The sequence below is a fragment of the Hypanus sabinus genome, chromosome 30 (assembly GCF_030144855.1).
Source record: "Hypanus sabinus isolate sHypSab1 chromosome 30, sHypSab1.hap1, whole genome shotgun sequence".
Taxonomy (NCBI): domain Eukaryota; kingdom Metazoa; phylum Chordata; class Chondrichthyes; order Myliobatiformes; family Dasyatidae; genus Hypanus; species Hypanus sabinus.
In genome coordinates, this window is record NC_082735.1 from 20,877,199 (window position 1) to 20,900,965 (window position 23,767).

General features: G+C 41.7%; 1 protein-coding gene across 1 annotated transcript in view; it reads left to right on the forward strand.

Annotated features, from left to right (window-relative positions):
• The window catches only part of LOC132383331 (CUB and sushi domain-containing protein 1-like), a 474,994-nt gene that overhangs the window by 277,995 nt on the left and 173,232 nt on the right, over positions 1-23,767 (forward strand). The window contains exons 27-28 of the mRNA XM_059954233.1: positions 2,104-2,220; positions 23,516-23,725. Of these exons, the coding sequence (XP_059810216.1) occupies positions 2,104-2,220; positions 23,516-23,725 (327 nt within the window). The remainder of the gene's footprint in view (positions 1-2,103; positions 2,221-23,515; positions 23,726-23,767) is intronic.

Consider the following 23,767-nt stretch of genomic DNA (forward strand, 5'->3'; position numbering starts at 1 on the left):
CTAATAAATTATTATACACTGGTCTCCGGCCTGAAAATGGAACAATAATTCCACCTGCCCAAGGCCTCGAGAATTTTCTTAAAATGGAAAGTAGATATGTAATAACTTACTTCCTTCGCGGATGTGTCTGATAAAAAGCAGGACAGGATATAAATGTGGAAAGGGTCCATTTAGAGTCTGCTAATCAGTTGTGCATTCAATGTAGGTTAGTACCCAAGCTGGTGTAATGATCAATTTCAGTTTATCCAAAGAAGCAAATGCCTAATATCACACACAAAGTGCTGGTGGAACACAGCAGGCCAGGCAGCATCTATAAGGAGAAGCACTGTCGACGTTTCGGGCCGAGACCCTTCATCAGGACTAACTGAAGGGAAAGATAGTAAGAGTTTTGAAAGTAGTGGGGGGAGGGGGAAATGCAAAATGATAGGAGAAAACTGGAGGGGGTGGGATGAAGCTGAGAGCTGGAAAGGCGATTGGCAAAAGAGATACCAAGCTGGAGAAGGGAAAGGATCATGGGACGGGAGGCCTAGGGGGAAAGAAAGGGGGGGGAAGCACCAGAGGGAGGTGGAGAACAGGCAAACAACTAAATATGTCAGGGATGGGGTAAGAAGGGGAGGAGGGGCATTAACAGAAGTTAGAGAAGTCAATGTTCATGCCATCAGGTTGGAGGCTACCCAGCCAGTATATAAGGTGTTGTTCCTCCAACCTGAGTGTGGCTTCATCTTGATAGTAGAGGAGGCCATGGATAGACATATCAGAATGGGAATGGGATGTGGAATTAAAATGTGTGGCCACTGGGAGATCCTGCTTTCTCTGGCGGACCGAGCGTAGGTGTTCAGCGAAATGGTCTCCCAGTCTGCGTCAGGTCTCACCAATATATAAAAGACCACTCTGGGAGCACCGGACGCAGTATACCACACCAGCTGACTCACAGGTGAAGTGTCGCCTCACTTGGAAGGACTGTCTGGGGCCCTGAATGGTGGTGAGGGAGGAAGTGTAAAGGCAGGTGTAGCACTTGTTCCGCTTACAAGGATAAGTGCCAGGAGGGAGATCGGTGGGAAGGGATGGGGGGACGAGTGGACAAGGGAGTCGCATAGGGAGCAATCCCTGCGGAAAGCAGAAAGATGCCTAATATTTTCATTTTGTTTGTACACCGTTATTTTTTTTCAACATTTAAGCTATTTGAAAAGTGCAGAGTGCTTCTCATGTTAAGTTGTGTATTTTGTACTGTGTTATCTCTCTGTTTAATATTACAATGAAATTACAGTGAAATTTATATACATACTCCCAACATATTGGGAAGTATAGGTACAAGCTGCCAATCATTTGACCCTGGGTGAAAAATAGGAGGTAAATCCTACCATTGTTAATTTTAGTTGATGGAAGAAACTTGCTCAAAAATGAAACTTGTGCTGCCACTTAGAATGACCAGAAATAAGATTCTTTGTACTTCTTCTGATTATTTCTTTTGAACTTATTAATTGAATATAAATTCAATAACTTTCTAGATATCAGTTAACTAGTTTCTGGTGTGAAGGTGTTGATGAAAAAAAAATGTTTGATCTGCAGCCTTAGGACCATTCTGAAATTAAGCCCCAATCCTCACAAGAAATAGGCCCCTGGCTTGAAGTTAAGATTTGCAAAGAAGACTGGTGTGGCATCAGCATAAAGGGAATAGAATGATGTCAGTGAACATTGGCAATCCTGTAACATTACATCTGCACTTTTGTATAACCTGTTTTGAAGTGTTAAGGAAATGTTCCTGTTTGTGATGCAGTTCTTCAAGAATCTTGTGCAGAGTACATCGTCATGATATCTTTGATGGTGAATTTAAAAGACTCCTAATCTAAGGGCATATTTACAGAGATTAGAAGACTTCATTTTAACATAACCTTAAAGCCTGTTGCACCACTTGATTCAACTTCTGGGATATTGTACTATCTAGGAACACCAATCCTGAAAATTAATCTTTCTTTCAAGTTGGCGAGATGAATGTAATAAGATCAACTTTTGCCCTTACCTTTCCTCATTCTAAAGTTTAAGCAAACGTTTCTTAATTCCTGATCTGCAGAAATAAATACTTTTCTTCTTTTCTCATTCAAGCAAAATGCGGAGGGACGTCCATGGATTCCAGTGATGTCATCCTGAGTCCAGGTTTCCCAGGAAATTATCCTAGTAACATGGATTGTGTTTGGAGGATTTCACTTGAAGTTGGATATGGTAAGTTGAGAAAGGTAGAAACTATGCTCATCTGTAGTTATTTGCCATCTTTTTTAGTGAACACTACAGCTTTGAGCAAAGTGCCACTTCAACCAACAAGGTTATGTCTTGCTATGGTTTTTCAAACCAGTCCAACGTGAAAACCAAAACTGTACATTGACATTCTGCTACTTTATCTTTATATTTCTAGATCACAGGTAACTTTCTTTCTCTGCAAATAATGGGTTCAGAAAAAAACAAAAGAAATACAGTTTGATTTTTAAATGAAAACCTTCCGGCAATCAAACAATTTGTCAAATTGTCAACAGGACAGCTCAATATTCTACTATCAATGCTGGCAGAAACTGATGCACTCTTCATAGTGCTTGAGGATATTTATTTAGCAAAATCATAGTTGTGCATAAGTTAGGGAAGTCATGATATTACTCTGTCAATCATTATATCAATTTTATGAAAATTTGCATTATAGCGATTCAAAAACAGTCAATGCAATTTACTTTTTCGTGCAAAGTATTAGTAATATTTATACATCTTTGATAGAGTTAGATGGATTACTGGACATTCCATGGATAAGAATTTGCATTTGTGATTATGTTCTCTACAAGAGTATAAAATTAACACATTCCTTTAGGGAACATGATCCTGTTGTGGAACACAGTCGGTTAAATAAATTTCCTGCTGTTTACATTGAATTCCTGTGAGAGTTCAGAGGGCATTTAGTCCACATGAATTACTTGATGCTACTGGAAGATTAAATTGAATAATAGAATGTTACAGCATAACGATAGGCCCTTTGGCCAATCTAGTCAATACCAAACTGTTGTTCTGCCATTTTTCATCAGCCAACTCCTGGACCATAGTCTTCCAGATCCATCCTATCCATATACTTATCCAAACTGCTCTAAATGGTGCATTCAAACCCACATTCCCTACTTCTGCTTGCAGCTTATTCCACACTTGCACCACCCACTGTCTGGAAGTTCCCCTTAATTATTTCATCTTTTCCCTTTAACCTCTGACCTATAGATCTAGTCTCCCCTCAGAAGACAAGCCCTCTAGTCTGTCCTGTCTGAGCACAGCTGTGACATTTTCCCTGACGAGCAATGCCACATGTCCTTTTTTAATACTCCTCTTCCTGTCATGTCTAAAACAGCGGAACAATGGAACACTGACCTCCCAGTCCTGCCCCTCCAGCAACCAGGTGTTTCTGCTTGACCTCAACAGTTAATTGGTGAAGCACAAGTTGATAGATGGTGATGATGTGCATTTGTTAGGCTAAGTTAATGATATCTATTGACACAGCTTCTCTTTAAGCTCATATCACCACTGTTTATGGTGTAGACACACACCCAGCTCTTTATACAATGGCATGTTCCAATAATGCTCTGATTTCAGATGAAGAAAGCGAGCCACTTGTGGCCTTTGCTGTAGTTGATGTTTCTCTCTCAGTCAGTATACCGGCAATAGAACAATTACAAAACCTAATCATCAAATAGAGATGGGCTCAAATTTTATTTTTGCTAACTTTGAAACAGGTAATGGCCACTTGTACTAGGGCACAGAATCAACACATTCTGTGTTGATTCTACCCCCAACCCCAGACAACATGAACAGTTTTGTTTTACATAGTATCCCTAATCTGAAGACCATTTGCCCACTGTGGATGTTGTTCTTATATTTATAGATCATCTTTTATAATACAGAACCTCACATCACAGCATTTAATGGCTATGTACTCCTACACAAATAATCAAAATATTTTGATTTAACTGCTTCATGGAGTATATGTTTTCTTTAATATGCAGTTGGGTGTTTCATAAATGAATGTCCTGATATCAATTGTTTATATTTTATTACCATATTGGGTGCTCTTGTAAAGTTTCAAATTTTCAATTTCTTAACCCCAATCATATGGCAGAGCACTGTCTCCGTCAACAATGTATACTACACATACATGTTAATTAACCTAATCTATCACTATTGGTTTACTGCCTATAGATTGAAATGAGATTATTTACAGTTTATTGTTTTGATCCGGATTATTTAGTCCAATTGTACTTATATTTCAACAATAGTGATTGCATGAAAATTAATTCCACTCATCTTTCCTATTTGGAAAAAAAGTAGCACCTTAAATGTGCATTGAATTAACTGAATCAGTACAAACATTATCTCTGACAGGCTAACACACTAATTGGTTTGTGGGAACTGTCAAAAAACCACATGTTACTGATTCAAGGATGAAATAGTCAGATTCAGAATTTTATTCCATTTTTGAGATGACGAACTGGCCACAGTGGATTTTTTCTTCTTATGTTCTAAGGTTAAATTTATATCTCTGACCTGACTTATAAGTTGATTTTAACTGTGAGTAACACGTGTGACATGTAAATGGATATAATCTATTTGTGTATATTGGCAAGCCAATTCTCACTCCAAGCAGCCATGCTTCCCTGAACCCCATGCCTCCTGAGTTTCTGAATGAACCTATCACGAGGAACCTCGTCAAATGTCTTACTGTCTTTCTGCACCACATCCACTTCTCTACCTTTATCAATTTGTTTTTTCACTTCCTCAAGCGATTCAATCACACTTATAAAAAATGACATGCCCTCACAAGGTCATGCTGACTATTCCTAATCAGGTTATGCTCTTAGAATCTTCTCCAAAAGTTTGCTCGCCATTGACCAAAGACTCACTAGTCACCACTCACTAAGACCATCCCTACTACATTTCTTGAACAAAGGAAGAACATTTATCACCCTCCAATCTTTTGGTATTATTCCTGTGACCAGACAGGATGCAAAGATCATTGCCAAAAGTGTAAAACTCATTTCTCATGCCTCCTGCAGTAGCCTGGGGTATATCCCATTTGACCCTGGGGACTTATCTATCCTAACCATTAGGAGAAGCTGAAGTGTTTGTCATTAAGCACTTGGCAAGGTCTAATAAAAAGGAAGTTAGGTTTAAGCAGAACAGCTACTGTGCAAATGGCCATTGTCTGGTGGGCCAATGTTAGATCAGTGAGCTCAGTCTTTGACTTGTAGAAGTTTCAGTGAAGACAGGAAGAGGCTGTAGGTAGATTGCTTCTTTTCTTTCTTTCTTCAGTATTACACAGAACAGTGAGGATGCCAGGAAGGATAGTGGGATGCTCCTGTTGCGGGATGCAGGAAGCCAAGGAGAGCTCTTGTGTCCCTAATGACTACACCTGCAAGAAGTGCATCTAGCTGCAGCTCCTTACAAACCGTGTAAAGCCATTGGAGCTGGAGCTGGATGAACTCCAGATCATTTGCAAGGCTGAGCGGTTGATTGGCAAGTGATACAGGGAGGTAGTTACAGGTAAGTTGCGGGATTTAAGTAACTGGGTGACCTTCAAGGGTGGGAAGGAGATAGGCAGCCAGTGCAGAGTATCACTATAGCCATTCCAGCCAAACATGGGTATACCACTTTGGAAACTTATGCGGGGAGAGACTTAGAGGAAAGCCTTCTCTCACACTGAGTCTGGTTCTACAGCTCAGAAGGGCAAGAGGAAAAAGAGGTGAACTGTGGTGATAGGAGTTCAATAGGGACAAGAACAAAATTCCCGGATGGTATGTTGTCTGCCAGGTACCAGGGTCCAGGACATCTCGGATTGTATCCACAGCATTCTTCAGAGGGAGGGTGAGCAGCCAAAGGTCATGGTCCACGTCAGTACCAATGGCATAGATAGAAAAGATGACAAGGTCCTGCAAAATAAGTTCAGGGATTTCAGTTCAAAAACATAGAAAAGCATAGAAAACATAAAGCACAATACAGGCCCTTCGGCCCACAAAGCTGTGCCGAACATGTCCTTACCTTAGAAATTACCTAGGTTACCCATAGCCCTCTATTTTTCTAAGCTCCATGTTCCTATCCAGGAGTCTCTTAAAAGACCCTATCGTATTCACCTCCACCACCATTGCTGGCAGCCCATTCCATGCACTCACCACTCTCTGAGTAAAAAAAACTTATCCCTGACATCTCCTCTGTGCCTACTTCCAAGCACCTTAAAACTGTGCCCCCTCGTGTTAGCCATTTCAGCCCTAGGAAAATGCCTCTGACTATCCACATAATCATTATCTTATACACCTCTATCAGGTCACCTCTCATTCTGTGTCGCTCCAAGTAGAAAAGGCCGAGTTCACTCGTAGGACATGCTCCCCAACCCAGGCAACATCCTTGTAAATCTCCTCTGCATCCTTTCTATGGTTTCCACATCCTTCCTGTAGTGAGACGACCAGACTGAGCACAGTACTCCAAGTGGGGACTGCAACATTACCTCTTGGCTCCTAAACTCAATCCCATAATTGATGAAGGTCAATGCACCGTATGCCTTCTTAACCACAAAGTTAAAAGACAAGATCTCCAAGGTGGTGATCTCAGGATAGCTACTTGTACCACATGCTAGTGAGCTGAGAAATAGGAAATAATACAGATTAACATGTGGTTAAGGAGATGGTGCAGGAGGGTGGATTTCAGATTTTTGGATCAATGGGCTCTCTTCGAGGGAAGGTGAGACCTGTCCAAGCATAATGGGTAGCAACTGAACTACAAGGGAACTAATATCCTCATAGAAAGTTTTGCTGGTGCTGTACGAGTGGCAGGTGTTGTGGAGGGAGATGGTTGTTAAAAAGTAGAGTAATAGGGAGATGGGAGCCAAAGTGCCATAGAAGATTGTACAGTGGTTGATGGAAAAGATGTTCTTTAGCCTACATATAAGGCCAGGAATTGAAAGGTTAAACATAGTGGAACCCTGTACTTGCTGAGGAGATGGACACAGAGAATATAGAAGTGAGGCAAAGAAGCAGTGAGGTGATGGGTTGTATGCAGATTACAGAGGAGGAGGTGTTTGTTATTTTGAGGCACATCAGGATGGATAAATGCCTAGGGCCTGACTAGGTGTTCCTCGAACAATAAGACTATGAGATAAGATTATAAGATATAGGAGCAGAATTAGGCCATTTGGCCCATCGAGTCCACTTCATCATTTCGTCATGGCTGATCCAATTTTCCTCTCAACCCCAATGACCTGCCTTCTCCCCACATCACTTCATGCCCTGACCAATCAAGAATCTATCAACCTCTGCCTTAAATATGCATAAAGACTTGGACTCCACAAGTGCCTGTGGCAAAGAATTCCACAGATTCACCACTCTCTGGCTATTAAAATTCCTCCTGATCTCCATTCTAAAAGGACACTCCTCCATTTTGAGGCAGTGTCCTTTCCTCTTAGACTCTCTCACTACAGGACCTTGTGGTAGGCGAGTGTAGAAATTGCAAGGCCCCAGCAGAGATATTTAAAACATCCTTAGCAATGTGTGAGGTTCTGCAGGAGTGGAGAATAGCTAGGTTGATCCATTTTTTAACAAAAGCTTTATAAGTAAACTTGGAAATTATAGGCCAGTGAGCCTGACATCAGTTGTGGTAAATAAAGATCCATAGTTCCTTGAAAGTGGTGTAACAAGTAGATAGGATCATAACGAGAACTTTTGGCACATTGACCTTCATAAATCAAAGTATCAAATACATGTTGAAGTTTATAAGATATTTGTGACTCCTAGTTTGGAGTATTATGTGCAGTTCTGGTCACCATCCCGGAGGAAAGATATCAGTAAGATTGAGAAAATACAGAAAAAATTAACAAAGATTCTGCCCAGACTTGAGGACCTGAGTTATGGGGAAAGATTGAATAGGTTCAGAGTTTATTCCCTCAAATGTAGACGATTAAGGGGAGATTTGACTGTGGTATACAAGATTAAGAGGGATATAGATAGGGTAAGTGCAAGCAAGCTTTTTTCTAGACTAGAACAAGAGGTCATGGGTTGAGGGTGAAAGGTTAAGTGGGTAAGGAGAACATGAGGGGGAACTTCTTCGCTCAGAGGATTGTGATAGTATGGAATAAACTGCCAGAAAAGTTTTAAGAGAAATTTGAATTGGTATATAGATGGGAGTGATATGGAGGGCTATGATCCGGGTGCAGGATAATGAAACTAGATAGGTTAATATTTTGGTGTGAACTAAATGGGCTGAAGGGCCTGTTTCTATGTTGTTTTATGACTCTATGACTATACTCTTATGTTTTACATCTGCTGCAGCACCTCTTGTTTCTGGTTCTTATTGTCGACAGGTTTTAGCATATCAGTTTGTTTTATGCTGTCTGAAAAGTCATCGCTATCCCTCTCACTGGTGAATACTCATTCATTAAGGAGCTCCACTAACTCCTCAATCACCATGAATATGTTTCCTCAACTATCACTGTTTAGTCCTGTCCTCACTTGACTCATCCTTCTATTCTTCATGTACATGTAGAATGTCTTAGCCTTTTCCATATCCAATTCACCAAGACATTCTCATGTTCCATTCTATCTCTCCTAAGACCATTCATAAACTCTTTCCAGGCTACCTGATAACTCTGTAGAGCCCTGTCTGAGTTTGACTTCCTAAATGTTAAATATACTTCTTTCTTCCTCTGTACTAGATGTTCCACATTTGTTGTCAACTATGGATGACAAAGGATGTGGAACCATTCTTTCCCTGCCTCAGAGAATCAAACCTATCCAGCAGCCCACACGATTGCTCTCCAAACAACCTCTACAATTCCATTGTGTACAATTCCGAATACAATTGTTCCCAATTTACATTCACATGTCCCAACTTAATAGCATCATAATTCACTTGCTTATTCATTAAAGTATTCTTCATCCAATGGTATGAAGTCTTCTCTGCCTCTACTATATCAACAGAGCTGAAACATTAATTGAATGCTCAATGCTGCCTTTTTGATGGGTCCATTAAACCTAACTCCCATCCTACCCCTGTGGACAAAAACATCTTTAAAGCACCGATAATATATGAACAGAAATATTTTCTAGTTTATTCTTCAATATTCTTAGAACAGCCAGCAACATTAACGTAAACTAATTGCTTGTTTGCCTTATTTATTATTTGTAGAATGTTGCCGTAGAAATTCACTCTCCTCCTCAGGTTTGTTGGGCTTTGATGAATAGGCATAGTTTCACATCCTGCACATTTCTGCAGATAACAGCTTGCAAATATTTAAGTCTCAGGGTAAATCTCGCTTTGGTTGTACTTGGTTTAATTGCTCTCAGATCCAACAGCTTAACGTCCAACAAAAAAAAAAAATCACTGATGGACTAATAGGGGGACAATCACTATAGTGTCACGGCCCTGACTGAACAGTGGCAGGCATGCAAGTTCCAGCATTCCAAACTCCCCAGATTATGCTTAGCGGCTGTTGTCCCTTTAATACTCAGACTGTCAATTATTTCCTGCCATATTCCTTCATGAAAAGACTATTTAATGAGCTTGTGCTGAGCACTCAGAGCTCATTCATAGGAGTTTTGTTTCTTACTATGATTTATGATTTTACCTTTGGATTTTATTTGTGTTCATTTGTTTATTTTGACTCTGAGTTAATTCTGTATCTTAGTCTGCACCTGGGTTTATCACCAACCATAGCTCTCTCATTATACTATAGTATAGGGTTTAGCTGTTTATACAGTGAGATAATATATGGGGAATAAAAAACTAGCCGGCTGGTTGATGTGATTGATTTGACTGTGGAATTCCCTGTCTTAATTCCAGCTCACTGTGAGGACAGATTTTCCTTTTAATTAAAATTTAGTTACCGGAGCAAAGCTTAGGCTGCTTGTTTCTTTTTCCGTGATGAAGTGATGATTGTTACATTTTACATGAAATGAGAAAAAAGAACATAAAGTCATTAACAGTGCAGTGAACAGTCATCAAAGAGTGGCCAAGTGGGAGTATAGCAAAGTGAATTGCAAAGCTAATGCAGTACAGAATCTTAAAACAATGCTTCCTAGAGTATTAACTGGTATAAAGTATGAATCTGTAATATCTGGTCTTCAAAGAACAAAGGGGAAACAGGAGGCCAGCAAAGAAGTAAGTAATGACTTGGATGAGCTATAGAGATGTACAGTATGTACACAGGCCCTTCAACCCATCTCATAATTGTTGATCAAGATGACAGTCCAAACTAGTTACATTTGCCTGCATTTGACCCCATCGCTCTAAACCTTTCCTGTCCCTGTACCCGTCTAAGTGTTTTTGATACATCATAATTGTATTTACCTCCATAGCTCACACTGGTAGCTTGCTCCATTTATCCAACACTCTCATATGAACAAGTTTCTCCACTGTTCCCCTTAAAAGTTTCCACTCTCACTAAAATCTGTGCCTTTAGCTTTAATATCCTCTTCATTTGGAAGGACTGTGACCATCTACAACGTTTGTATTTTATCTACACCCCTCACGATTTTATATGCATTCAGAAATTTACCCCCCCACACTTACTGCATTCCAGCGACCTGTATAGTTGCAGCATGTTATAACATATATAACCATATAACAATCACAGCACGGAAACAGGCCATCTCGGTCCTCCTAGTCCATGCCAAACTCTTAATCTCACCTAGTCCCACCTACCCGCACTCAGCCCATAACCCTCTACTCCTTTCCTGTCCATATACCTATCCAATTTTACCTTAAATGACACAACTGAACTGGCCTCTACTACTTCTACAGGAAGCTCATTCCACACAGCTATCACTCTGAGTAAAGAAATACCCCCTGGTGTTTCCCTTAAACTTCTGCCCCCTAACTCTCAAATCATGTCCTCTCGTTTGAATCTCCCCTACTCTCAATGGAAACAGCCTATTCACGGCAACTCTATCTATCCCTCTCAAAATTTTAAATACCTCGATCAAATCCCCCCTCAACCTTCTACGCTCCAATGAATAGAGACCTAACTTGTTCAACCTTTCTCTGTAACTTAAGCGCTGAAACCCAGGTAACATCCTAGTAAATCGTCTCTGCAGTCTCTCTAATTTATTGATATCTTTCCTATAATTCGGTGACCAGAACTGCACACAATATTCTAAATTTGGCCTTACCAATGCCTTGTACAATTTTAACATTACATTCCAACTTCTGTACTCAATGCTTTGATTTATAAAGGCCAGCATTCCAAAAGCCTTCTTCAACACCCTATCTACATGAGACTCCACCTTCAGGGAACTATATACACTGTTATTCCTATATCTCTCTGTTCCTCTGCATTCCTCAATGCCCTACCATTTACCCTGTATGTTCTATTTGCCAACTCTATGCCCTGTTGTTCCAACTCTATACTCAATGCCCTGACCAATGAAGGCAAACACGCCTAATACCTTTTCCACTACCCTGTCTACATTTGTCACCACTTTCAGGGAACAAAATGCCCATATTCCCAGGCCTCTTTGTTCTACAACACTCCCCAAGGCTCTGTCATTTATTGTGTAAAGCCCTGCCTTGCCCTATCTTTCCAAAATGCAATACCTCATACTTGTCCAAGTTAATCCAATCTATCATTTTTGGCCTACTTTTGCAGTTCACCTAGATCCTGTTGTAATCTTAGATAACCATTTTCATTCTCCAATACACCTCCAGTGTTGGTGTCATCCATAAACTCACTATCCATATTAGCAACATTTTCATCTAAATTGCTAATATAGATGACCAAGAGCAGTGGACCCAGTGCTGATCCCTGTGGCACACCACTGGTCACAGGTTTCCAGTATGAATAACCACAAGCCAATTCCACCCATTGTTTCCTTCCACCAAGCCAATTTTGTTTCCAGTTAAACTCACCCTGCACCCCTCGTGACCTAGATCCCCTTACCATGCAAATGGATGTTAAAAAAATGATAACAATTAGCTCATGACCTCTCAATCTACTTCACAATGGTCTAGATTTTATTTGTCTATGTGCACCAAACTTACTCTGTGACTGTAATCTTATATTCTGAATTCATTTTATTTTTCCTGAGTCATACCTTAATGTTAGACCCTAGCCAGCTAGAATGCAAACAAAAACTTTTCACTGTGTAATTGCTTTTCATGTGTATAAAATCATAATGTCCATGGACAAGGTGAATGTACTCAGTATATTTCCAAAGCAGTGGGGTATCAAGAACTAGAGGGTATAGGTTTAATGTGAGAGGGCTAAGATTTAGTAGGAACTTGAGGAGCAACTATTTGTCACAGAGAGAGTGTAGTGTTTATGGAATAAGCTGGCAGAGGAAATGGTTAAGTCAGGTAGAATAAAAGTAATTGAACAGATACAATACATAGATAGGAAAAGTTTAGAATGACATGGATCATTTGAGGGACCAGCTCAGATGGGTATCTTGTTGGTATTGACCTGAAGAACTAGTTTCTGTGCTGGATTACTCTCTGATACTTTATCACAGTACCTGTGACAGTAATAAACCAATTAGCTCATTAGAGGCCTTGCTAAAGACCATGTAGACAACATCTACTCACTGACTTCATCAATTTTCTTTGTTACCTCCTTAAAAGACTCAGTAAAATTTGGGAGACAGGATTTTCCATTTTGACTGCCCCTAATCGGTCCCTGCCTTTCCAAAGGCAGATAGATCTTGTTTCACAGAATTCGTTCAGCTACTTCCCCACCACTGATGTTTGGCTGACAGGCCTACAATTCCATGGCTTGTCCTTGCACCCCTTCTTAAACAAAAACCCATTAGCCATCCTCCAGTCTCTGGTATCTCAGCCATAGCTTAAGATGATGCAAATACGTATCTCTGTCAGGACCTCTGCAATTTCTTCCGTAGATTCCCACAATTTTTTAAGGTTGCATTTGGATAGGACCCATAGATTACACAACAAATTTCATGACATATGCCAGTGATATTAAACCTGATGCTGATTCTTCTGACTTATCCACCTCAGAGTACCCGAAGAACATCAGCACCTCCCTCTCTAGAAATATGAATGCATTCCAGTATATTACCATTCATTTCCCTAAATTCCTCTTAACTTATATGACCTTCACCACAATAATTACTTATTTATAAGGTATTAATTTGCATCTCACCCATCCCCTATGACTCCGCACGTTAATGACCGTATTGACTTATAGGATCGTAACTTTATTTATTTATTTATTAAATTTTAGAAATTACAAAGAATAAATGTAATAGTGTGGCGACCCATTTCCTGGCACATCCGAACCGGCTCACAGTTAGATAGCCTACGGGGGTTTGCGAGCATAGAGCTTTGGAGCCTCTGCGCCACGGGGGGCAGGTTGAGGGAGGCTTAAAAGTGAGGCTGAGGATTTCGAATAAAGTTTTTTCCTTCGACTGCAGTTACCGACTCCGTGTCGTAATTTTAGCGCTGCGTGTAGCACACCGCTACAATTGGTGACCCCGACGGTCCAAACGATTTTTGGACCAGAAATGACAGACGCCGCCCCTGTTCATGCAGTTTCATTGAAACTGCCGGGTTTCTGGACACAGCGACCGAACCTATGGTTCCAGCAAGCCGAAGCCCAATTCCACGTTCGCCAGATCACCTCAGAAGACACCCGCTATTACTACGTGGTGAGCTCCCTCGACCGGGACACAGCAGCCCAGGTCACGGAGTTCATACAGTCGCCCCCGGCAGACAGCAAGTACACGGAATTCAAAGCCCTGCTCCTCAGGACTTTCGGACTCTCACGGCGTGAGCGGGCTGCCCGTTTACTGCACCTGGATGGCTTGGGCGACAGACCTCCATCGGCTTTAATGAATGAGATGTTGTCTCTAGCTGACGGACACACACCCTGCCTCATGTTTGAGCAGGCATTCCTGGAGCAGCTGCCCGAGGACATACGCCTGCTGCTGTCCGACGCGGATTTCAGTGACCCCTGGAAGGTGGCAGCCCGGGCGGATTTGCTGTGGAATGCCAAAAAGGTGAGCACGGATCTCCCAGCCACGCTCCCGGCGGCAAACCAGTCCAGGCCCTGCTGCAGAGCCCGCCAACCCCCGGCCCAATGAACACTGGTGCTTCTACCACCAGTGGTGGGGCGCAGAAGCCCGCCGTTGTCGCCCGCCCTGCAAGTTCCTGGGAAACACCAGGGCCAGCCGCTGCTGATGGCTACGGCGGCTGGCCATCGGGATAGCCTCCTGTACGTGTGGGATAGAAGGTCGGGACGCCGGTTTTTGGTCGATACTGGTGCTGAGATCAGCTTTTTACCTCCAACGAGTTACGACACCCGCAGAAGGGCACCGGGGCCCCCCCTGAGGGCCGTGAATGGCAGCACAGTAAGGACCTATGGCACCCGTCAGGTGCAGCTACAGTTCGGCTCCAGCCAGTTCACGTGGGACTTTACACTGGCCGCCGTAGCCCAACCGCTTCTGGGTGCGGATTTTCTGGGGGCTCACAGCCTACTGGTCGACCTGCCCAGGAAGAGACTGGTACACACCGAGACCTTTCAGACGTTCTCTCTGGGTGCAGCCCAGTTGCCAGCCCCTCACCTCGGCTCCATCACGCTGTCCGACAACAACTTCACCAGGGTCCTGGTGGATTTCCCATCGGTCCTGGCACCGCAGTTCACAGCGGCCATGCCCCGACACGGGGTACAGCACCACATCCCGACCCAGGGACCACCCCTCCACGCCTGCGCTCGGCGGCTTCCCCCGGACAAGCTCCGACTGGCGAAGGAGGTGTTCCAGAGGATGGAGGAATTGGGGATCATCCGGTGGTCCGACAGCCCATGGGCCTCCCCCCCTGCACATGGTGCCCAAAGCGACGGGAGGCTGGAGACCGTGCGGCGACTACCGCGGGCTGAAAGAGGCTACCACACCGGAGCGCTACCCTGTGCCGCACATTCAGGACTTTGCAACAAACCTGCACGGCACACGGATCTTCCTCAAGGTAGACCTCATCCGAGGGTACCATCAAATCCCGATGCATCCTGACGACGTCCCCAAAACGGCTCTCATCACCCCGTTTGGCCTTTTCGAGTTCCTCCGCATGCCGTTCGGCCTGAAGAATGCTGCACAGACGTTCCAGCGGTTAATGGACGCGGTGGGACGGGACCTGGACTTCGCGTTCATCTATTTGGATGACATCCTCATAGCCAGCAGCAGTCGTCAGGAGCATCTGTCCCACCTCCGTCAACTCTGCACCCGACTGAGTGAGTACGGTCTTACAATCAACCCCGCCAAATGCCAGTTTGGACTCGATACCATTGACTTCCTGGGCCACAGGATTACTAAAGACGGGGCAACCCCTCTGCCCGCTAAGGTAGATGCGGTCCGCCACTTCCCCCGACCCACCACGATCAAAGGCCTTCAGGAATCCGTAGGTATGGTCAATTTCTACCACCGCTTCCTCCCTTCAGTTGCCTGGATCATGCGCCCCCTGTTCGCCCTGATGTCGAGTCCGAGCAAGGACATTACCTGGGACGAGGAGTCCGCCGCCGCTTTCGTTCAAACGAAGGAAGCTTTGGCTGACGCCGCAATGCTAGTACATCCCAGAATGGACACCCCTACCGCCCTCACAGTGGACGTATCTAACACGGCAGTCAGTGGGGTGCTGGAGCAACTCATCGCAGGTCGCTGGCAACCCCTGGCGTTGTTCAGCAAACACCTGCGGCCACCCGAGCTCAAGTACAGTGCTTTCGACCGGGAACTGTTGGCGCTCTACCTGGCAATCCGGCATTTCAGGTACTTCCTAGAAGGTAGGCCCTTCACCGCGTTCACGGACCACAAACCGCTTATCTTTGCATTTATGAAAGCGTCCGACCCCTGGTCGTCCCGCCAGCAATGCCACCTGTCCTACATCTCTGAATACACGACGGATGTCTGGCACGTCTCGGGTAAGGACAGTGTCGTGACGGATGCGCTCTCTCGCCCTACCGTTTATGCCCTTTCCCAAGGGGTAGACTTTGAGGCACTCGCAGAGGCGCAGCAGGCGGATGAGGAGATTCCGAGTTATCTACTGTCTTTTTTTTAATCCTCCTCATCTCCTAAGTGAACTCTTTCATCAAGGGATCCATCTGACCCCAGCTGCCGATACCTGACATATACCTTTTCCTTTATCATTATCAGTGCCTCAACAACCCTCATCAACTACGATTCCTCAAGACTTCCACTTTGCCCATTGCTCTAATAAGAACATGCTGTCTCTGAAATCTCCCTATCGTATTTCTAGATCCTCCTCCCTTACCAGACATTCCTCTAACTGCAAACAGCCTCTCCCAATCAACCTTTGCAAGTGCCTGTCTAATGTCTTCAAAATTCACCCTCCCAAATTTAGAATTTTAATTTCTTGCCTTTCATTTTCCATAATTCTGTTACGATCACTGGCCCCAAAATGCTTTTCCACTAATGCAGCAGTACGACATGTCTGTCCATGGCTTCCGCTACTTCTGTGATGAGGCCTTGCTCAGGTTGGAGGAGCAACACTTTATTTTGTCTGGGTAGCCTCCAATCTGATGGCATAAGCATTGATTTATCTAACTTCTGGTAATTACTCCCCCTCCCCACACTGTCACCATTCCCATTCCCTCTCTCACCTTATCTCCTTACCTGCTGTTCACCTCCTTCTGGTGCTCCTTTCCCCCTTTTTCCATGGTCTTTCATCCCCTCGTATCAGATTTCCCCTTCTCAAAACCTTTATCTCTTTCACCAATCAACTTCTCTGCTCTTTACTTCACTCCTCCCCCTCTCCAGTTTCACCTACCACCTATAACCTACCACCTTGGACTTCTTCCTCCCCCCCCCCCCCCACCTTCTTGCTCTAACTTCTCATTCTTTTTTCCAGTCTTGATGAAGGATCTTGGCCTGAAATATTAACTGTTTACTCTTTTCCATAAATGCAGCCTGGCCTGCTGAGTTGCTCCAGAATTTTGAGTGCGTATTGCTTCGATTTCCAGCATCTTCAGATTTTCATGTCTTTGTCCCACTGACTTTCAGTCCCTTGCCCACCTTCATATATTAACAGGAGATCAAGTGTTGCCCCTTCTGTTGTAAGGTCATCTATGTATTGTTTGAGAAAACATCTGTCAACACATTTAACGAATTCTGCACTAATAAGTCCTTTGTATTGTGGTAGTCCCAGCCAACATAAGATAAGCTGAAATCACCTACTATTACAACTTTATTATTCTTGTAGCTATTTGCATCTTCCTATATATTTGTTCCTGTAATTCCTGGTGACTATTGGGAGACATAGACACATAGAAAACCTACAGCACAATACAGGCCCTTTGGCCTACAAAGTTGTGCCAAACATTTCCCCACCTTAGAAATTACTAGGCTTACACGTAGCCCTCTATTTTTCTATGCTCCATGTACCTATCCAAAAGTCTCTTAAAAGACCCTACCATATTCGCCTCCACCGCCGTTACTGGCAGCCCATTCCACATGCTCACCACTCTGTGTAAAAAAACCTGCCCCTGATGCCTCCTCTGTACCTACTCCCCAGCACCTTAAACCTGTGCCCTCTTGCGGCAGCCATTTCAGCCCTGGGAAAAAGCCTCTGACTTTCCACATGATCAATGCCTCTCAGCATCATATACACTTCTATCAGGTCACCTCTCATCCTCCGTTGCTCCAAGGAGAAAAGACCAAGTTCATTCAACCTGTTTTTATAAGGCATGCTCTTCAATCCAGGCAACACCCTTGTAAATCTCCTCTGCACCCTTTCTATGGTTTCCACATCCTATAGTAAAATTCTATCAAAATTCCCTTCTTATATCTAAGTTCCATTCACGCAGCCTCAGAGGACGATGCCCCAAAAATATATTCTCTAAGTTTTCCCTAATGGAAAGTGTAACTCCCTCTTCTCTCTTACCTCCATCTTTGTCATTGCCTCCACTTCTAAAATTCTGCAGCACTTGTTCAACGTTCAAAATAAATTCATTATCAAAGTATGTACATATATATCACCATATAGTACATGAGATTAAATTTTTCTGGGCATTCACTGTATGTAGATCCCAAAAAATACAAAAAATTAATAAAAAACTACACACAAACAAAGAGAGACAGATAGCCAATGTACAAAAGAAGACAAACTGCACAAATACAGAAATAAGCTGAATGATACTAATAAAAGAAATAATTGAATATTATTAGCATATATTGTATAGTCTTTGAAAGTGAGTCTATGGGTTGTGGAATCAGATCAGTGTTGAGGTGAGTGAAGTTATCCATGCTGGCTCAGGAGCCTGATGGTTAAAGGGTAATAACTTTTCCTGTACCTAGTGGAGTGGGGCCTATGGCTCCTGTACCTCCCTCCTGATAGTAGCAGTGAGAAGAGAGCATGGCCTGGATGGTGAGGCTTCTTGTAAGGTGTGCTCAGAGCTTGCAGGGCTTTTTACTGATGATGGACTGGACCATGTCTACTACCTTTTGTAGGCATGTCTTTTCCTGGGTATCGGAGTTTCCACTCCACACCATGATGCAACCAGACATGATACTCTGTACTAGGCATGTATAGAAGTTTGTCGAAGTTTTATATGGCATGATAAATCTGACCAAACTTCTCAGGAAGAAGAGGCCCTGCCATGCCTTCTTTGTAATGGCACTTACTGCATGTGCTGTTTCCATGACAGATCCTCTGAAATGTTGACACTGAGGAATTTAAAGTAACTGACCCTCTCCACCTCCGATTCCAAATGAGGACTGGCTCACGGACCTCAGGTTTCCCCCTCCTATAATCAACCATATTTTCAGTCTCCCTCTTATATGCTGGTTCATCACCACCTTTGTTTTAACCAGAAATAGTGGTATTGTCAGCAATCATAAATGTGGCATGGGAGCTCTACTTAGCCTCTCAATCATAAGTACAAAGCAAGCAGATACGGGGGCTGAGCACACAGCTTTGTGGTGCATCTGTGTCGATGATGATTGTGGAGGAGATGTTATTGCCAATCTAAACTGATGGGGCTCTGTGAATGAGGAAATTGGGATTCCTTTACATAGGAATTAATTGAGGCATAGGTCTTTGAGTGCATTGATTAGTTTTGAGGGGATTCATAATAAAATATGGTGAAGTCAGCACAGTTTCATTAAGAAGAAATCTTGGCTGACAAATCTGTTGGAATTCTTTGAGGTGGTTGCAAGCAGGTTAGACAAATACGAGTCAGTGGCAATCCTCCTGAGTCAATGCCTCAGCCACACATTCACCTGCTTTCTCCTCCTACCTGTAAACTCACTCGTGCACAGTAATGATCCAGAGATTGCAGTCCTCGACAATCTTATGCCTAACTCCCTATATTCATTTTGCATCCATTTTGTTACCATTGTTCAACTCTGTAAACTTCCCTTTTTATTTGATATTTTTGGTAAAATATTTTAATAATAATTTGAAAATCAATTACTTATGTAAGTTATTTCTTTAATTTTTGCATTTTGAAGAGGGAATGTGTGATTAGATAGATAGATAAATAGATGATACTTTATTGATCCCAAAGGAAATTCACAGTGTCACAGGAGCCTTATAAGGGCACTGATTTAAGTATTAGAAGAGAAGTAGAAAGAATAAAAAATAAGTTACCACAGACAGTCTAACAGGATGGAGGTCATTACTTCCCCAGCTATAGTTTGCCTCAGTATAGAGCCTAAAAACCAAGGGTAAGAATTAGCTCATGTAGTGCTCTTTGGAGCAGTGCAGTTATCTTAGTCTATTCCTAAAAGTGCTCCTCTGTTCAACCAAGGTGGCATACAGAGGGTGAGAAACATTGTCCAGAATTGCCAGGATTTTCTGTAGGGTCCTTTGTTTTGCCACGGCCTCCAGTGTGTCCAGTTTGACTCCTCAGAATCTGAAGATGATCTTCTCAAATCAACATGTTCATTCTTTGGACCATTACTTTGTTTAATCCATGGATGGATAAGTTACAGACAGAACTATATTTGAGTTACAAAGTTAATCAAACAAAATGTAGAAGTTTAGAACTTATCTCTCCCAACACTCCCCCCATCCAAAAAAAAGTACTTTCTTGGGAAATATAAGCATCACTTGCTCGATTGATTTTTGAGAAATTAGAGTACTGAATCATGATGAACAAATACAGGAGAGTAGATAGAATGCAGATCTGCTGTCAGCTGATAACAGCTGAGCGGACCATTCCTGTTCCTAAAATAGTGATGTTACCTCTGTATAGAATATTGTTCTATTATTTAATTGCTATGTAATGCCACAAACAAATCTTTAATTTGCTTTGCATTGTATTTTGTGAAATTCTCTCAGTAAAATATAAATTTGTGTTGTCCAAAAACACATTTTCTATATACAAAGCAAGGAAATTCAACTGTTGCCCAAAGTTACTGATTTTTGTAGTGTACCAACAACCAGTGAAAAAGGAAAAAAAAATGATTTTAACAGCAAATTAAATGCTGGGGAGCTTTTAGGAATGGTGATTTGACAAGCCTCTTCGTCACGGGTAAGTCACATACATTGCAACATCACCAGTAGATAATGCGGTCAGTCAGTTTGATCTCATTTCTAGCATTTTATTTTGTGTTTGTGGGCTGTGAATGGAAGTTTATCAGACAGCTTTTCAGAAATGGTAACTTGTCAGTGTGCAGCGAGGTGATTCATTTTCACCAGAGAACTATGTTGCAATAGCTATTTCTGTTGAATTCTGACTATTCCTCAGTGTGGCAAAGAAACATTGTTCTAAAAAAAAAACAGGTTAAATATCTTTCATTTGTTCAGTTCATTTGGTTTAACCATTGAAAAATAATTATGATCCTGCTAGAAATTATAAACTGAGTTAAAACTCTTCTCCTTTGTGCTTTCTTAGAATCATTGACTCCTTAGAACTTACTGTAGTTCAGACACCCACCAAAAATCCCTATAGCTGTTATTTTTAAATGAACTTAGCAGCATCTGAAGGTTATTCTACTATGAAAGGTTTCTTAATGTAGCCCAAGAGTGCTCCAGCTAGCTAATACCCAGGCTGATGCATATGGTCTGCTGAGATTAATTCTACCATGTTTAAGTTTTCCTGATAAATCAGCCAATTCAACACTGTCTGACAATTGTGCTTGGAAAACCTGTTGATGATATGCCAAATGATCTAATGCTAAGCTCATTGCACCATTATACATAGCTCAATATATTATATATATGATTTCAAATCTACCCACATCGAATACTGTTATAAAGTTGAGGTGATTTTATCTTTCTGTCATCTCTATGGTATAATTAGTTGGCAATTAATGTGCAAACCCAGCAGATTGTTAAGAATGATGGGAAAGTTAAGGGTAGGATTTTGTTTCCCAGATTTAAATGTGGAGCAAGATAAATCAACCATTAAATTTCATCAGATCTCTTAATTTTCTGAACTTGATGACCAACTTGTGCATTGATTATATTTGTGCAATTAACATACTCTCCCTACCATCTGTCGGGGACCATTATCAGGAGCGCTGCCTTTGCAGGGCCCTTAGTATTATCAGGGATCCCACCCATCCATCCAGCATCCTCTTTGACTTTCTACCATCAGGCAGGAGACTCCGATGCATAAAGGCAAAAACAGTCATGTTGGGAAACAGTTTCTTCTCTCAGGCCATTAGGCTTCTGAAATCCCTGCCACATTGCATTTAATTAATTTGTTCTGTACCCAACAATATTGAATTTATGCACTTTAATTATTTATGCATAAATCATTTGTAAATTTGATTCTTACTTTCCTAAATTATTGTGTGATATATGTATGTTATGTGTACTATTGTGCTTTACACCCTGGTCCAGGTAAATATTGTCTCATTTGACAGTATGCATGTATACGGTTAAATGACAATAAATTTGACTTGACTTGACCTTGATATTCTAGTATAATTCAGCTCATTATGGTTCTTGTGGAAAACCGCCAGGTAACTTTGAGCTAGTGGACTGACAAGGAAGTCTATTTTCTTTGTTGCATGTTCCACTCGTGTTTTACTTAACAGGAACATGTCATCCTACATCATTTGATCAAGAACCAATGGGGATATCAAATTATTCATCCTGAAATGTTCCACCATCGAATGAGAAAATACTCGAGTATTAACTCATCATGTGTTAATCACACTGTAGGACATTGTGGATGTGAAATGTTGCTTCTGAAATTACCTAGCATTTTAAGTCTATGATATTGAATTTCAGAAGTATATCCAACACACACATTAAAATAATATGCATTTAGCGCAAGTGGTATTAAGTTTTTTACATAAATTATATTTGACATTTTGTCTGGAAAGGAAATAGCTGACAAAATTATGAAATTTATGTCAATGTTTTAATCAAGGCAAACTTTTAATTTGAAATTTTAGTTTTTTATTTGCTTTTCTGAGTGTAATGCCATGAAAAGAAAATGTGACGACTCGACAATATCAAAAAGGGAGTAATTACAAGGCTGTAAATGATAAAGAAATGTAGATCAAGGGAACAAAACTGAAGTGTCTTGCAACCAGCACTTAAACATTTAAAATAACACCCTGACAACTCATCACATTATATTATGTATAATGATCACATTTTATTGTGCTTTTGCGAAGTCAGTGCTGATCATGATACATGCAGTCTGGTCAGTAAGTATGCACTTAGCAAATGATGCCAGTCAGATGACAGAATTAAAATAATGATTTAAGTATTGCACATTTATTAAGAAATAATGTGAAAGAGATCACTGGGAATTCTATGCTTCATTTGCATTGCATCTCATTAATATTCAGCAATATGCGATGTTTTCTTCAGATACATTGATGGTACTTGCCTTATCCATTTCTGAAGTAGTGTTTGAATAAACATGAGGGAGCGCAGTAATATTCTAGGTAGTTATAAAAGAGAATCACTTCTGTGAATTTTGAACTAATTTCATTTTCTTGCATTGAAATTATTACAGCAAGAGCTAATTAAATTATTCTGCATTTCCATCATATTTGCTTTGTTTCCAGTCAATACTGTGTAATATCTTTTTGCTCTGCCACTCCTTACAGAAGCTAGATGATGAAGTTCTCAGCATAGTTGTTGCAAGGAAGTAATTACCCAATATATACCAGGCTTATTGATTCATTGAGTACTGCACCCCATCCGTGCTTCAATAATGTTAACAGATGCTTTAGTTTACTGATTTAGTATGCTGGGGGCACCTAGGAAATCTGAATTGGGAAGTTTGCTTTAATCTTCATTGGAAAAACTGTTGTAGGAGATTAAATTGTTGCCATTTAATTGTGGCACTGAAACACATTTTTATCAAGTTTCCTTCCATGTTCTATATTGTAGAATCATTGACACAGCGTCTGGGTGTACAACATTTGAAAATTCGCAATATTGGTTTTGGGTTCTGCCAAAGTGAGGAAAACCAATCCTCATGAGAAGCACAAATACCCAGTGCCTGTTTGTTCAGAGTGATAAAGTAACTCCACATAACTCTGGGAAATACACTCATGGCTTTCATTGCATATGTCGTTTTTAGGGGCTTATATTGAATTTCTGAACTTTTCCACTGAACCTAACCACGATTTCATTGAAGTTCGGAATGGACCACATGACACTAGTTCTGTGATTGGCAGGTTCAGTGGAGCTGAACTTCCACCTTCTCTAATGTCTACTTCTCACGTGACAACCATATACTTCCACAGTGATCATTCAGAAAACAAACCAGGCTTCAAACTCATGTACCAAGGTAAGACCTCTGCAGTTGATAATTGGTAAGTACGTCTTTGCA